At 41.3% G+C, this 16,860-nt stretch overlaps 1 protein-coding gene across 1 annotated transcript; it reads right to left on the minus strand.

Annotated features, from left to right (window-relative positions):
• Positions 1-3,086: 3,086 nt before the first annotated feature.
• On the minus strand, positions 3,087-7,824 carry LOC102423132 (kelch repeat and BTB domain-containing protein 6). The gene has a single exon (XM_006083496.3). The coding sequence runs from the start codon at positions 7,350-7,352 to the stop codon at positions 5,331-5,333; it is 2,022 nt and encodes a 673-aa protein (XP_006083558.1). The 5' UTR covers positions 7,353-7,824; the 3' UTR covers positions 3,087-5,330.
• Between the last annotated feature and the right edge of the window lie 9,036 nt (positions 7,825-16,860).

Consider the following 16,860-nt stretch of genomic DNA (forward strand, 5'->3'; position numbering starts at 1 on the left):
TGATGGAGTTAGTGCAGGAGACAAATAATAAAGAGCAAACAAACCGATAAACTGAGTAATTCCAGCATGTTAGAAGGCCATACAGAAAAGAAAGTAATGGGACTATGACACTAAATAAGCAATATATATATATATATATATATATATATATATATATATATACACACACACTATGGAGAAGAACCCAGTCATAGTATATATTAAAAATCTTGTCGCCCAGCTGGCATGGCTCAGTGGTTGAGCGTCAACCTATGAACCAGGAAATCACGGTTTGATTCCAGGTCAGGGCCTATGCCCGGGTTGTGGGCTCAACCCCCACTGGGGGGCATGCAGGAGGTAGCTGCTCAATGATTCTCTCATCATTGATGTTTCTACCTCTCTCTCCCTCTCCCTTCCTCTCTGAAGTCAATTTTTTAAAAATCTTGGAACATTGCATGATATAATGACAAGACTAGACTTTGGCTCACGATCTAAGGTACCAGTATGCAATTAGTTTTGTTATTTAATCAAAACAAGATCAACTGCCCTTGCCTTTTCTGTACAGAGCAACAGCAGGAGCCCAGGGAGCTCCAGAAGTCTTTCCAGGGTGGGAAGCCTGGTGTATGTTGTGTCAACTGCAATAACCCCTGAGATGGTGTTATCATTTTGGCTGCCATGTGATAAAATCTGGCCTGACACATGGTTAAATAGCAATGTCAGATTGCTATTTAACCTAATAGTCTTTCTCCCCCATTCTATAAGAAGAAATCCCTGAATTTTAACTATATACATGTTGACTCAAAATAAAACTGTGCCTCCCGTGCACTTTTGCAACAAGGTATGGCCATTGTAGTTAAGCTTTGACCAATGTCACGTGACTGGAAGTGATGTGTACAACTTCCCTTATAGGGAAGTGTCATGCCCTCTCCTCTTCTTCCTGATGACTGGAATATGAACATGATGGTGAACCAGCTTGTACCATGTAGACCAGGACAACACTCTGAGGATAGCAGAACAGGAAAACAGGAAAAGCCTGGTCTCAGATGACTTTCTAGATCAGAGTCAACATAATGGATTGAATTTTTATATCAGGAAAGTCTGTCTTATTAAAACAACTACAGGGCCTCTATATATATAACCACACCTGAATCCTAACTAATGTATAAGGTGAGAGAAAGCATCTGTGGTATCTTCCCTGTACAAAGAAATCCCTGAAGTCACTGAGATTCTAGTTCAGGCTGTGCCTGGAATGAGTGCCATTGCTGGATTTGTTCAGTTACAACGGGCAAAAAATTCTATTTTACTTTCTTAAAATCTAAATTAAGGTAATATTGCTTACAACTGAGAGTCCTGGCTGTACTCTTTCTTTAAGGCAAAAACACATCTGTTTTGGAAGAAATACTTTGCCTGAAATTTACAGTAAGTCCTTTTTAACTGTTCCCAGAATTAACAAAGTGTATCCAAAAATAATATTCTTAATTGAGATATGGTGGCTGTAAGCAGCAATTTTAGCTTTGGAGGGAAGAATGTAAAAGTTTGACTCCATTAGAGATAGGTGACACCCCACAGGGTAGGTTGTTTTAGGAGAAAATATATTTCAGATATAGATGAAATGTTATACAAATCATCTGTTCCCCACTCTTCCTGTGCCTAGGACCACACTGAGTCTCCAAAGTTAAAGATGTGAGGAATGGAAGTTTGATGAAACAGACCCAGGCGACAACTGGTTCAGAGTCAAGGAGGTGGTCCTTCTCCCTATCCTGCATGAAACCTATTGCCTCCATGGTATTGAGGTTTGGCAGCTTTTGTGAACAGGATCTTTTATTTTGTTATTATTAAATTTTTTATATTTTTATTAAACTGATTTAAAATATATATATGTATTTATTGATTTTTTTACAGAGAGGAAGGGAGAGGGATAGAGAGTTAGAAACATCGATGAGAGAGAAACATCGATCAGCAGCCTCCTGCACACTCCCCACCGGGGATGTGCCCACAACCAAGTACATGCCCTTGACCGGAATCGAACCTGGGACCCTTCAGTCCGCAGGCCAACGCTCTATCCACTGAGCCAAACCGGTCAGGGCTAAATTGATTTTTATATTATTATTAAATTGATTATTAAACCCTCTAGGTTCAAGAAATAACATTAATTCTCTTGGGATTCTAGTGGTAGTCACATTTTCTATAAATTCTGCCTCTTAATACTATCCTGCTTTATCAAATTTACTAAATAAATGTTCCTTTAAAGTTAATTAGAATAATGAAAAGTGTGTAGGAGTTTTTAAACAGGTATGGGAAGAAGAGACTGTCACAAGTGCTCTTACCTTGAGTCTGATGAGCTTCAAAAGTGTCATAAATAATTGAAAATATAAAATTATGAATATATGCCTTTGGGGGGAATGGATCAAAAGCTTTCCCCAGAGCCCTGGCTGGTTTAGCTCAGTGGTTAGAGTGTCAGCCTGTGGACCCAAGGGTAGTGGGTTCTATTCCCAGTCAAGAACATGTACCTCAGTTGCAGGTCCTATTCCCGGCCCCGGACAGGGCATGGGCAGGAGGCAACCAGTCAATGTATTCCTCTCTCTCTCTCTCCCTCCCTCCCTCCCACCCTTTCTCTAAAGATAAATGTATATCCCCAAGTGATTAAAAAAAAAAAAGCTATCCCCATATTCTCAACAAGATCAGGTACAGATAATTTTTTAATTCCAGCTCAATTAAAAATGATAAAAAGAGCTATTTAATTTCAATCTCTAATCCATATATAGACAAGCTTATTGCTAAATTAATTTCTACTTCATCCTTTTGGAACCATAATGCCATTTATTATTTTAACTAAAAAGAACTTGCAAAAATTTGGACTCTTTGAGCTTTTCAGATTATGGGAACAGATAAAAAAATAATTACGGTTACTCTAAATCTTATAAATAGTAGTCCTGCAAACAACATTATATCGAGAATTTGCTAAAAGTTCTGATGATTAATTGAAAAACTGAGGCAAGGATGCTTTTCTATCAAAAAAGGATTTCAACACTGCTAGTTATGTCATTCACTGCACAAGCAAGTGTTGCATACATTCAGCAGAAACACCGAATTAAAAAGTCAGAAAGTCTGGGATTTAATACCAGTTTTATTTGTTACTAATCACATACAAATCACTTATCTATAAAATAATGATTAACATCTATTCCCTAATTCACAAATATATCACGAAACCAAAATTCTTCCTAAGAAAACCTCTTTGTAAACAAAGATATTACTACCATTTAGCTTAGGCTTTAACTGAAAGGTTGAAAATGGCAACCTGGAGAATTTGTCTCATATAAACTATAGATGAATAATTTGGATGAATTATCCATTGTCCTTTTTCAACATGAAAAAACAGAAAGCTATCAAAAGAAGTCACTGGTGAAGAAAAAGTTGGAAAAAAAAAAGCTACTGAGAAAGGGCTCTGTGTTAAGTACAGTGCTTAGAACAACCCTGATATCAAATGGAACAAAATTTAGCCTTAGGCAACTGAAAGCATAACTGACCTTTTGAAGGAACACATACTGCTAAGACAAGCATCTTATTTCATAAAAAATAAACAGGAATGTTCTGCAAAATCTTCAAATGGCCCATAAAAATGCCTCCGAATACTTTTTTTTAAAAACTTGCCTGTCTCCCTCTCTTTATTTTCATATGATAGTATATCATTCAAAAATTCTGTTTCCCACCTGAGAGAGCACATGCCTTAGTATTCTGCCACGGTGTATGAAATGTTAGCATTCTGTCACTAGCAAATAGGAATTAGCATGTTATTAAATAAAGATTTAGGAAGCTAATGCTAATTGGGTATAGGTAATTTTATACACTATAAGCATCTGTCATTTATTATGAATAATGACAACAATATCTAGTAAATCTTAAGAGGTAAGCATTTATATTTTCTGGTATTTAACAATGTCAGTTTTATGTGATTTAGTCTACTTCTGGACTTTTCCTTACATAGTGACAGAAACAAAGACTAAAGCATTAATTCACAGAGAAACTCAGAACAGATACAAATACCCTAATAAAAGAACCATATATTCCACTGCTTAGGGAAATATTTTAGATGAATATACTTTCACTACTGGCCCCAAAAGCCATCATCCACGTATGTTATTTAACTGTAAACTTTTAATACAAAAATACCTTTAAGCTACTAATAACATTTAGTGACTTACAAAACTGACAATATTTCAGTGCTACACAAAACAATTCTATACTTAAAACTTAAAGTTTTAAAGTTCTTTGCCGGCACTTGATTTTATAGTTGATAGATACAATAACTACTAATCAATAAAATACTGTCCTTAGCTTATACATATTTTCAAAACCAATATTACCTCACAAAACAGTAAAGAATAATCAAATCTTGCTGACAAATCTTGTAAGCTGAACACCAAAACTATACAGTCAAAATATTTTAAGAATCACAATAACTTTTTAAGACAATGAATAAAAGTTTACACAATCACATCCAATGGACAAAAGGATTGTTCCTCTGAATCAATGAAGCATGTACCAAGTATAGATAAAACACATGAACCTACAAAGCAAGTTACTGGGGTTTTGTTTTTGTTTGTTTTTTAAGTTTTGTAGATGATTAGTGACACTGCTAGAATGGAATTCTTTTTAGATGGAAACTTGGTCACTATTTGCAAATACACATTTTATATTACAAATTTAAAACTGAAATTTCTTTTCCAACAGTAGAATCCTGTGGGGGTTTTTTGTTGTTTTTATACCAGTGAGCTTATGGCCATTCTGTGAAGTATTACATTCCTTCACATTATAATCATTCAGTCACATTAAACATATATGCATCTTTTTCCTTCATGAAAGGGGAGGAAATAACTAAAATTTAGCAGATTATATTTAAGTTAGAACACATGTTGTATAAACATACTAGTTTAAAGTTTTGGAATTCTACTACACTGTTCTGAAGAAAAATATATGCTTTCAAAACCCTATCTAGTAATCCCTATCCAGCTATTTTAAAAATTAAAATTCCAGTTACTGTACTTGTGGCACTAAACAGAGTGGAAGGCAAAATTATCATATTCAAATATAGACATATTAAATAACCAAACAATATTGGATTTTTAGAACAGTAAATTATTAAATAGGTTTATTTTTGGAGTGCTTAAATTCTCTAACCTTAAATTACATCAGTATTTCAAATAATACCCTTTCTAAAGAAAACCTGAAATTAATCAACTTTTTTTCCAGTAAAGGGAAAGGGTCTATCTTTTAGATACTTTCCAAAGCAATAAAAATACCTTAGTGTTTCAACCTATCTATAACAAACCCTGCTGATCCTGTGCATTTCACTGAGGTGCTACCTGTACCCACAAATCATCATCAGATAAAGAACTTGAACTTCCTGACTCAGAATCTAGCTCACTGAATCCACCTAAATCCCATTCAGTACTAGATTCACTTGGTATTTCCTCTTCCTCAGTGAGGAAACTCTGACCAGGCTCAAGGCAGGAAGGATAAACACGAGCTGAGAGGCAGAAAAAGTTGGAATCAAATTGGAAGAGGCCTAATGTGGTACCAATATTAATCCACTGGTCTCCACTAATGTCATATTCATACACGGTCACTCGGTTCTTTTTCCATTGTGGGGTGCGTGAGGTAATCAGCAACAGTTTTTGGTCATGATTGATGATCCGGTAGTTGCTGGTCTCTGACACCAAAGGAATATTATTAATCTGCCTCCATTCTCCTCTGACTGGATTATAGACCTTCATGACTGGGATGTCACAGATACAATAGATCTCATCATTGAAGACACAGGCTTCCTGAAAGTCATGGCGCTTAAGAGAAACACACTTCAGCCACATATTGTGGTTAGGATCATAGCAGAACATGCGCTTACTGTTGAGAGCATAAAGGTAGTTCTGAATTACCATTAGGTCAAAGGAGATAAAAGAATGGGGTAGTGGAGCCACCAGTGCCCACTGGTTCCTCTGAACACTGTAGCATTCCACTTCCTTCAATTTAAGTCCAGTAATAGGGTCTCGCCCACCCAAGATGTAAATGTAGCCATTGAGGTAGGCCACATCCATGCCCTCACGACAGAGCAAGCGATCTGCAAGTTGCTGCCAACTATTCTGGGCTGGTTTATACACCCAGAGGTCTTTCCTGGGCTGGGCAGCTAGATAGATGTCATGGTCCGGAGAGATACAGACGGCTAAGGTGGTTACAGTTCTAGTGTGAGCAAGGCAGGTCAAAGGTGAGGGCACTTTGTAAATATCCCCGGAATAGGGGTCACAGCACAGAAAGGGATCTCTAGGGTGACCAAAGAAAATCACCATCTTCTTGGCACACACACCCAACCTCTGGGGTGGATTTTCTGCTGCGTATACAGCAGAGCTGCTGCTGCTGCTGCTGCTGCCGTCTGGCTTTGCCACCACAGACTTGTACATCATGTCACCATATCGCATCTGCAGAGCCCCTTCAATAAGGTCCAGACAGTACTTCTTCACAGTGGTGTTGGTTAGCAGCCCTTTCAGGTAATCCTGATCTTCATCAGCGAAATGTGTCCAGCGGACACACTTGAAGACTTCCGCAGCGCTGGGACCCCGCTCCTTGGGAGCCGCCTCCAACCACTGCATGGCAACGTGACACACGGTCTGCTCATGCTCTATGTTTAGACAATCCAGGCGCAGGACAGCCAGCAGCTGGGCCAGGGTCAGATCTGCCAGAGTCTCCTCCCGAATCGGACCCATCTGGCTGAGCTGCTTGAAGTTGTGGGCTATGAAGGACTGGGCCTGTGAGCGCAGCTTGCGATGGCCAAAGGCATCAGCGAACTTGAGGATGGCGGTGCAGTTAGCCAGGTCCAGGCGGCGGGCTAGGAAGGAAGCACAGGCTTCCCGCACGTACTCGAGCTGCAACATGTCGGAGGCCGCGTAAAGGCGTTCCACGTTGGCCTCACTCAGGGACACGCGACCGGTGTAGCAGTATTCGACCAGCACCTCAAAGGACTCGGCATCCACGTCATGCATGGTCACGTTCGCCTGCTGGCTCTCGTACATGCCGCCGGTGAACATGCTCTTGAAGTAGGGGCAGGCGGCAGCCAGCACGTTCCGGTTGCAGGAGAAAAGGCGGCCCGTGCCAGGCCCACTGCCAGGCGTCACCACCTCGATGGTCACATCACACAGCAGCCGAGAGTCATAGAAGGACTTGAGCTGAGCCAGCAGGGCTGCAGAGTGGGCCGCGTCCTTCAGCTCCTCCGGGCCCGTGAAGAAGGCCGAAACCGTCGGCTTGTGAATCCTCTTGGGCCGCTTGCCACCACGGGGACTGGCGAGGCGGCGGGAACGCGGGGCATCTTCCCGGGACTGCATGGTGGAGATGGCGGCGGGCGCTGAGGGCAAGAGCGGGCGCTAGGCTAGGGCCGGGCTCCGGCTTCTCCTCACCCTGCTGTTGCGGGCGCAACGATAACGGTGTCTCCGGAGAGACAACCACACGAGTCCATTTACTTGACTCAGCCCTGTGCCGAGGTGCCACCTGCCTTTACCGCGTAGACCGCGCCAACTCACCCGCTTCCAGTTCCACGCCCTTCCTCCGCCTCAGCTCGCCCACAGAACCGCAGGCTGACACGGAAAGCCGCCGCCGCCGCGCTGGCACGGCAGTACCGCTAGGCGTCCAGGAGAACTACGATGCCCAGGTGGCCTTTCGCGCCTCGAGGCATGCCGGGTCCTCCAGACCTACAGGCATAGGCTCAGGTACAGAAGCGGCGTGGCATGCCGGGAGTAGTAGTTTCCATAGTATCGCGAGATTTATCTGCCGTTCATTGTTTCAGCTGACGAAATTAAAAATAACTGATTCTTCCCGATTCCGATTTCATGTTATGGTAGAACTTTGAGTTTGGAATGCAAATTAGGCTCCCGTTCTAGTATTTATTAATTGTTTGCCTTCTCTCTCATAGTGTTCTTCTAAGATTAAATGAGCCCGGCCTCGGTGTTCAGTGGTCGATCGTAGACCCGGAACCGAGAGGTCACCAGTGCGATTCCCGGTCAGGGCACAAGCCCGGGTTGCGGGCTTGGTCCCTAGTAGCGGGGTGACTCAGTGGATAGAGAGTCGGCCTGAGGACTGGAGGGTCCGGGGTTGGATTCCAATCAAGGTCACATGCCCGGGTTGTGGGCTCGATCCCCGGTCACGGGCATGCAGGTGGCAACCGATCAGGATGTTTCTATCTTTCTCCCCCTCTCCCTTCCTCTCTCTAATATAAACAAAAACATATTTTTAATATACATTTTTCTTGATTTCAGAGAGGAAGAGAGAGATATAAACAACAATGATGAGATAGAATCATTGATCGGCTGCCTCCCCCATGCCCCTGACTGGGGATCGAGCCCGCGACCCGGACATGTGCCCTGGACCGGAATCTAACCCGGGACCCTTCAGTCCTCAGGCTGACGCTCTATCCACTGAGCCAAACCAGCCAGGGCTAAAAACGTATTTTTAAAAATGAGACAAATTGCATAGGATACATAGGATTCTCTGAGTACATATTTGTTCTTATATATTAATAGAATAATTAATAAGTACTTGCACATTTCCTAATTTCTGTGTTTTAGCTTTTCTTATAGCATCTATGAAAAATGAATTACCCACTCATTTGAAATCATTGGTCTATAAGGAAAAAAATTTTTTTAAAAATTAATCCTCACCCAAGGATATTTTTTCATTGATTTTTAGAAAGTGTGGAAGGGAAGGGGAGAGAGAGGAAAAAAACAACAACACATTGATGTGAAAGAAACACATCGACTGGTTGCCTCCGATGGTGGCAGGAGATCAAGCTTGCAAGCAAGCCCTTTACTGGAATTGAATCTGAGACCCTTCAGTCCACAGCCACTGCTCTATGCACTAAGCCAAACCAGCTAGGACTGGTGTGTAGTCTTTTAAGATATCTTCGTTCCCTTAGCAATACTCATTTCAGGTTCCTCTTTTCATGGCTTGATAGCTTATTTCTTTTTTGTTAGTGAGTAATACTCCATTGTATGGATATACCACAATTTACTTATCCACTCACCTACTAAATGGCATTTTGTTTGCTTTGAATTTTGCAATTGTGAATAAACCTGCTCTAGACACTCATGCACTCTTTTATTTCGGGACATAAGTTTTCAGCTCATTTGGTAAATACTAAGGAATGTGACTGAAGGATCCTATGGGAAGACTATGTTTAGCTTTGTAAGGAACTGCCTAGAGCAGCGGTTCTCAACCTGTGTGTCTCAACCCCTTTGGGGATCGAACGACCCTTTCACAGGGGTCGCCTAAGACCATTGGAAAACACATATATAATTACATATTGTTTTTGTGATTGATCACTATGCTTTAATTATGTTCAATTTGTAACAATGAAATTGGGGGTCACCACAACATGAGGAACTGTATTAAAGGGTCGCGGCATTAGAAAGGTTGAGAACCACTGCCCTAGAGCCATCTCTTGGTTCGGTTTTATTGCAACCTATTGTTTAACCTTAGTATTATGGGAAACTTTCAAACCACTTTTCAAGGGTGTTCAGAATTCTCACCAATATATGCTTCACCGCTAAGGTGAAAATTCATATTATTATCTCCAAAAAATGTCAGGATTTTACTGAGGACAACTTACAACTCTAATGGTCCATTTGGGACGCTTGGAATTTCCCTAAGCCTGTCTATTTACAAGGTGCCCTCAAATCTCAGTGCTCTAAGACCTGTTCTCATCAATGGTCAGTTTATTTTGCTGGTATGAGGAGGCTGAAAATAAAATATCATCGGTCTACCTCAAACTGTACAGTCTCTTAAAGACTGTCTCTTTTACCCTCTAATCTCAGGACTCTGTCCTCACCTGAATGCACCATGTGATCAAGCCATTTCTCCTACCTACTTTTCTGTGGATTCTCTTTTTCTTCCTTTGGTCTCTATTCTTCTTTTTACCCCTCCCTGCCTCCATGAAAGTACTTTGCTCCCAACTTCCAATAATAAGAACCCTTATTATTGGTCCTTCCCAACCTGTGAGGGAAGGTCAATAACCTGAGCACCCACCTGAGCAGGTATTCTTTAATCCTTTGTGGAAAAATAGTAAGAAGCAAGGAAAATCCCTGGGCAAGTGGAATAGGGAAACTGAGACAAGAAAATTCAACAAGCCAATTTGAACAACTTTCAGCCAGCTAGTAAATAGCAAGACCTTATCTCCCCTAACCAAGGACACTTGAGAGCCAATGGTTTATACCTCCCCTCCCTAACCAGAGAATACATAGCTTAAATCATCCTTGTCTTGGAAATAGAGAACAAAGACTCAATCAGTGCCATTTGTGTCAGCTAAATCTAAGGACAAATAAAGTCGGAGTAACAGATAACAAAAACCCCATTAGAGCCAGACAGGCCCAAGATAAAACTAAAACAGTAAAACAGACCAAAGAATAATCCAAACACTCCCCTATACACTCATTTTGATGCACCAGCATATTAAAAACGCACCTGGAAAATTGATAAATATTCTGCTAAAACCCTCCCCTAAGATTCTCACTTGCAGGGGAAAAAAACAAGATAAAACTCCTCAGGACAAAGATTCAGTATGGCTCACTCTAGAGCACTCCCATGCCCCTTTCTGGGCATGAACTTTTTACTTCCTCCTAAACTCTAACGGCCCAGGAGACCTGCAAGCAGGGGAGCAGTGGGCAGTGGCCGCTCGTCCCAGGTTAACCCCCTGATCCTATTGCCAAGGCCCTCTTTTCTCTGACTTCCCAGTGAGCCAAAGCAACCCAACCTAAGCTCACTTCTTTCCTATAACAATTCTAGAGAGCCAAAGCAGAGCACCGCCTGGCTCTCTCCTGTTGTTTCTTCTGTCCTACATCCTTCCTTTGTTTCACTGTCCCCAGCTTTAATAAACATACTCTCAAAATCACCTAGACTCATGATCTGAAATCTTTCCTATACAAGTTAAGAGCCCACACACTACAGGCCAGTCTCTGTGTGGTAACACCTTGATCTCACTCATATCTACATTTTATTGTTAAAGTCTTTCTGGACCTCCATAAAAATAGGAAAGAATCTAGTAATCAATTCAGACTGATCTTCAGGATATATTCTCTTGGGACCCATGATTTATAACAACTTGTGCCACTCCTAATGGGTCCCAGAGATCCCACTTTATTGTTTGAAAAGCCAAACGGGCCACTCTTCAAGAGGAACTTCAAAGAAGTTAGAGCACCTTGAGGCTTACATACAGGCTAACACCTTAGGGCAGTGGTTCTCAACCTTCCTAATGCCGTGACCCTTTAATACAGTTCCTCATGTTGTGGTGACTCCCAACCATAAAATTATTTTCGTTGCTACTTCATAACTGTAATGTTGCTACTGTTATGAATCGTAATGTAAATATCTGATATGCAGGATGTATTTTCATTGTTACAAATTGAACATAATTAAAGCAGAGTGATCAATCACAAAAACAATATGTAATTATATATGTGTTTTCCAATGGTCTTAGGTGACCCCTGTGAAAGGGTTGTTCGACCCCCAAAGGGGTCGCGACCCACAGGTTGAGAACCGCTGCCTTAGGGGAAAGGACTTTTAGAATCCATTCCCACTGTCTTCCTTCAAAAATTGATTGGTCATCCCTGCCCGGTTTGGCTCAGTGGAGAGAGTGTTGGCCTTCGGACTGAAGGGTCCCAGGTTCGATTCCAGTCAAGGGCACATGCCCAGGTTGTGGGCTCAATCCCCAGTGTGGGGTGTGCAGGAGGCAGCCAATCGGTGATTCTCTCTCTTCAGTTTCTATCTCTCTCTCCCTCTCCCTTCCTCTCTGAAATCAATAAAAATATATTTTTTTAAAAATTGATTGGTCAAAAATAAAAGATTGCAGAATACAAAGAGATTAATCTGTCTCTAACTTTAGAAATAGTTTAGAAAATGTTTGGAAGGACTATTCTGGTCTGACTCTAAATGACTGAACACTTTCCGCCTTAGTCACTAGCTTCATTAAGGATATGACCACGCCAAACCGGTTTGGCTCAGTGGATAAAGCGTCAGCCTGCGGACTGAAGGGTCCCGGGTTTGATTCCGGTCAAGGGCATGTACCTTGGTTGCGGGCACATCCCCAGTGGGAGATGTGCAGGAGGCAGCTGGTTGATGTTTCTAACTCTCTATCCCTCTCCCTTCCTCTCTGTAAAAAATCAATAAAATATATTTTTTAAAAAAAAGGATATGACCAGAAACTAGAGAGAGTATTCAAAACATTTTACAGCCCTATCTGGTTTGGCACAGTGGATAAGCATCAGCCTGTGGACCAAAGGGTCCTGGTTTGATTCTGGTCAAGGGCACGTACCTTGGTTGCAGGCTCCACCCCCACCCAGGCTCTGGTCGGGGGCAGGAAGAAACTATGAAGGAGGCAACCAATGGATCTGTTTCTCTCACATCATATTTCTCTCTGTCTTTCTCTCTCTTTTCCACTCTGTCTAAAAATCAATGGAAAAATATCCTCAAGTGAGGATTTACAAAAACATAATATAAATTAGTGAGGTGATTTCTCTCTGAAATACATACACTAGTTCAACATCACAAGGACTCTGTTGCATTTTGGTCAAATCAAAACAATGCAAATTCAAGACTTTACAACCTAATTTGAAGGAAACAAGCCAAGACAATCTGCTCCCTCTAAAACTTCCATAGATAGAGATAATTACAGATATTGTAAAGAAAAGGGACATAAGGCTCGATATTAACCAACCTTCAAATGCAAAAGCAAACAGGAGACCAAAAATTCAACTCTTAATGACTTTACTCAGAGAAGCCCTCCTTTTTGGGGGGACAACTAACTCACTCTTTTATAAAAGTTTTTTTTTTTAAATATATTTTATTGATTTTTTACAGAGAGGAAGGGAGAGAGATAGAGAGTTAGAAACATCGATGAGAGAGAAACATCAATCAGCTGCCTCCTGCACATCTCCTACTGGGGATGTGCCCGCAACCAAGGTACATGCCCTTGACCGGAATCAAACCTGGGACCTTTCAGTCCGCAGGCTGACGCTCTATCCACTGAGCCAAACCGGTTTTGGCTAAAAAAGTTTTAAATCACAGTTGATATACAATATTATATTAGTTTCAGGTGTACAATATAGTGATTAGACATTTATAGAACTTATAAATTGATCACTCTGATAAGTCTAGTATCCATCTAGAGACCATACATAGTTTTTATAACATTATTGACTATAGTTTCTATGCTATACTTTACATTCCCAGACTATTTTGTAGTTACTAATTTGTACTTCTAAATCCCTTCACTTTTTTCACCCATCCCTCCAATCCCTCTCCCATCAGGCAACAGTCAAAATGTTTTCTGTACCCATGAGTCTGTTTCTCTTCTGCTTATTTGTTTGTTTGTGTGTGTTTTTATATTTGACATATTAGTGAAATCAACAACTAATTCTTATAATGCAAAGCAGAAGAATCATTAATGGTTATCTTACCCCTGACACGGGGGCAACAGTTTCACCATTAACACTATTATTCCATGCCCTGACTGGTTTGGCTCAGTGGATAGAGCGTCGGCTTGTGGACTGAAGGGTCCCGGGTTCGATTCCAGTCAAGGGCATGTACCTTGGTTGTGGGCACATCCCCAGTGGGGGGTGTGCAAGAGGCAGCTGATCGATGTTTCTCTCTCATCGATGTTTCTAACTCTCTATCCCTCTCCCTTCCTCTCTGTAAAAAATCAATAAAATATATTTTTAAAAACACACACTATTATTCCTCCAGAATGCCTATATTGAATCCCTAACCCCTCATAATTCAGAATGTGACCTTATTTGAAGATAAGGTTTTTACAGAGGTAACCAAGTTAAAATGAGGTATTAGGGTGGGCCGTAACCCAATATGACTAGTGTCCTTATAAAAAGGGGAAGTTAGGACATGCTTAGAGGGAAGATGATGTAAAAAGACATAAAGAAAAAATGGCCATCTACAAGTTAAGGAGAAAGGCCTAGAAACTCACAGCCTTCAGAAGGAACTAATATCTTATCTTGGACTTCTTGCTTCCACAAGTGTGACATGATACATTTATTTTGTTTAAGCCACCCAGTCTGTGGCACATAACAAATGTCAGCCCTAGAAAACTAATCCGGACAGCTTTTCTTTTCCCACTACCCTGCCTGCAGTGGGACATGATCATCTACACCTGACTTGCCTTTATGTAAATCTCTTTTTGCCTTACTAGTACTTCTCAGTACGCTTTCCTGTAATCTTCCTGGGCATAGATTTACTTCCCTATAGGAATACCAGTATTTTTTATTCCCAAATGCCTCACCCTTGAAGTCCCTGACTCCATACCTTGTAGCTTTGCCTTTTTATGAATCCCATTGAGCATCAGACATTTTTTGCTCCTATAAAAAACCCCAAACACTTAAGTACAAACTATGTTAATTAAAATTCCTGACTCTCTCTGGGCTGCTCATTCCCCTGACATAAGCCAAACCTGTGAGACTGAACCTCTTGAAGTAGAAATAGACCCTTCCATGAAACTCCCAAGATTACCATAGCATAGTTAAAATTAGAAGCCCTCCAAAACTTTCAACCTATGATTCAAAGCCTTATCAATATATCCTGTAATACTCTGACCCCCACAGGAAAGAATCCCAATGGCAAGGGATAGTGATAGTGACTAGTCCAACACTTGCAGCCCATAAAATAAACGCAGGTTTCCTTTAGTTTTTAACCCTAATACCATTCTGGCTTATATCCCCATCCAACATCACTCACTTCACAGTCATCAATTTATTTTCCAGTTTTCTTTCTTTCTTTTTTTCCAATACATCCCCCTTCACCCTAACAAAATCCATTTTGCATTTACATGGAAAAATCAACAATGCTCATAGACTGTCACGCCTCAGGGGCTTATCGCCAAGCCTTAGGGGTTAATTATTTTTCTAGGACCCTAAATGCAAACCTGAGGAATTAACCTTTCCTTGCACCTCTTTCTTTATCTAGTATGTAGATGACCTTCTCTGTTTCCCTGATTTTGACAACTCTTTGCCCACAACAGACATAAAGTCTCTAAAAATAACATGCAATTATTTAACCCCATCAAGAGCATGCTGTCTCCCTTGAAGGAAGACTTTGTCCCCTACATGTATTAGCACCATCAATGCCCCATTCCCTGAGAACAAAAGATGACTCTGAGGGTTTCTAGGAGTAGCTGGCTATTGCTGGAACTGGATCCCTAGCTTTTTCACTATTGTCTCTCTCTATATGCCTTGACTAAGAAAACAGCAAACCCTGATTAAGACTCTCCTTCCATGCGTGCATTTCAAACCCTGAAAACTTCTCTATGCTCTTTTCTTGCTTTTGGACTTTCTAGTTACTCATCACCATTTCCCCCTTTTGTATATAAAAGGGAAGGATATGCATATTCTTGTTTTCAGGATAATTAGAAGCTTTTCTCTGCAAACAAACTACTGCAACAATTATAGCTAAGCTGCAACCAGAAAGAATTTTCCCCACTTGGGGATCCCTTTGCTCCTTTCTTGTGAAAGAGGAATTCACTTCATAGCCTAAAATGTTACTATCTTTACCACTCTCAAGCCTCTGGAAAAATAAAACAGGCAAACAACGCTCTTAAATGAGGATTCAGTATGCCCAAAGCCTAGCACTTAGCCGTGATGATCCTTGAATCTCCACTCCGGTCAACATTGATTAGTCCCTTATGAAAAAATACTGGCAGGCTAATGAGGATTCTTTACCTTGTTTGGTCCTTAGGTGACTCTAATTTCATCTCATCCAACATCTATTCTTAAATACTGCAAAAGGCATATTAAATATGCTCACATTTATCATCAGCAGGTCTGGTTTCCTTCCTCACCACAGCCCTTACATGATCTTCAAATTGAAGATTTGATTGACTGTGAAAGATACCACCAAAAGACCAAAAGACCAATCTGGAATCCAAGTGCAAGGGGTCTTACACTACTACAAAACTAAAGGGGTACAACATGTACGTACTTTATGTTTCATAATTTAAAAATGCAAGACAATTCTGGTTTTGCATGTAAAGAGCTTGGAAGTCACCACTCTGTCCTAACAACAAGTACAAAGCTGAATGGACTGAAAATCAACAACTTCTTGGATCTGTAAGCGAGGGGAGGACACGGGAAACAGCTGCTCCCAAGATTGGAGAAACAGACAGGAGAATACAGGGAGCCAGACCTTCCCGGAGCAGAGACCCAGGAGCAGAAACTGACGCAGAAACACGTGCCCAGGAACACATGCCGAGGTAGGAAAACCTGAAATACAAGTGGATGAATTGCTGGAGGCTCAGTGATGACAACTCTGAAGTTAAAAATTCCAGAGTACCCAGTGATATTCTGAGATTTACCTGCAGGAGCTTGACAAATTCGCACAGTAAATATGGGAGAAAAACTCCCTCACTTTTTCCGAAGGGAGGAAATGGGAAAGACACCATTTTTAAATACGCCAGGGCACTCTGTTCTTAACAAGGCATGCCCGCAGGAGAAACTAGTTAACCAGATCCTAACCTGCTGGGGCCTCATCAGAGCCTACCTTCCCTCTAGCCTTCCAGGTGGGAGCAGAGAAATACCCAGCTCCACCCCTCCTACGGGGAAGGAAAACAATAAAAACAGTTCAGAGGCATAGGTTACCTAAAGGATTGCCGCATAGCCATAGGACAGTAGAACATTTTCCTCTACCCCACATCCTACCACCACATTACTAGAGGCCTGTTTACAACAGTTCCTGTTACTGACTACATCGCACCCAACTATCACGAAAACATTAAAAGCACAATTTGAAAGTACAGAACAAGCATCAGAACCAGACATGGAAGGGATGTTGGAATTATCAGACGAGGAA

This window comes from Myotis lucifugus, unplaced genomic scaffold, assembly GCF_000147115.1.
Source record: "Myotis lucifugus unplaced genomic scaffold, Myoluc2.0 scaffold_7, whole genome shotgun sequence".
NCBI lineage: Eukaryota > Metazoa > Chordata > Mammalia > Chiroptera > Vespertilionidae > Myotis > Myotis lucifugus.

Bases quoted from the DNA above. Each gene is read 5' to 3' on its own strand.
- LOC102423132 (XM_006083496.3), bottom strand. From the start codon at position 7,352: ATGCAGTCCCGGGAAGATGCCCCGCGTTCCCGCCGCCTCGCCAGTCCC.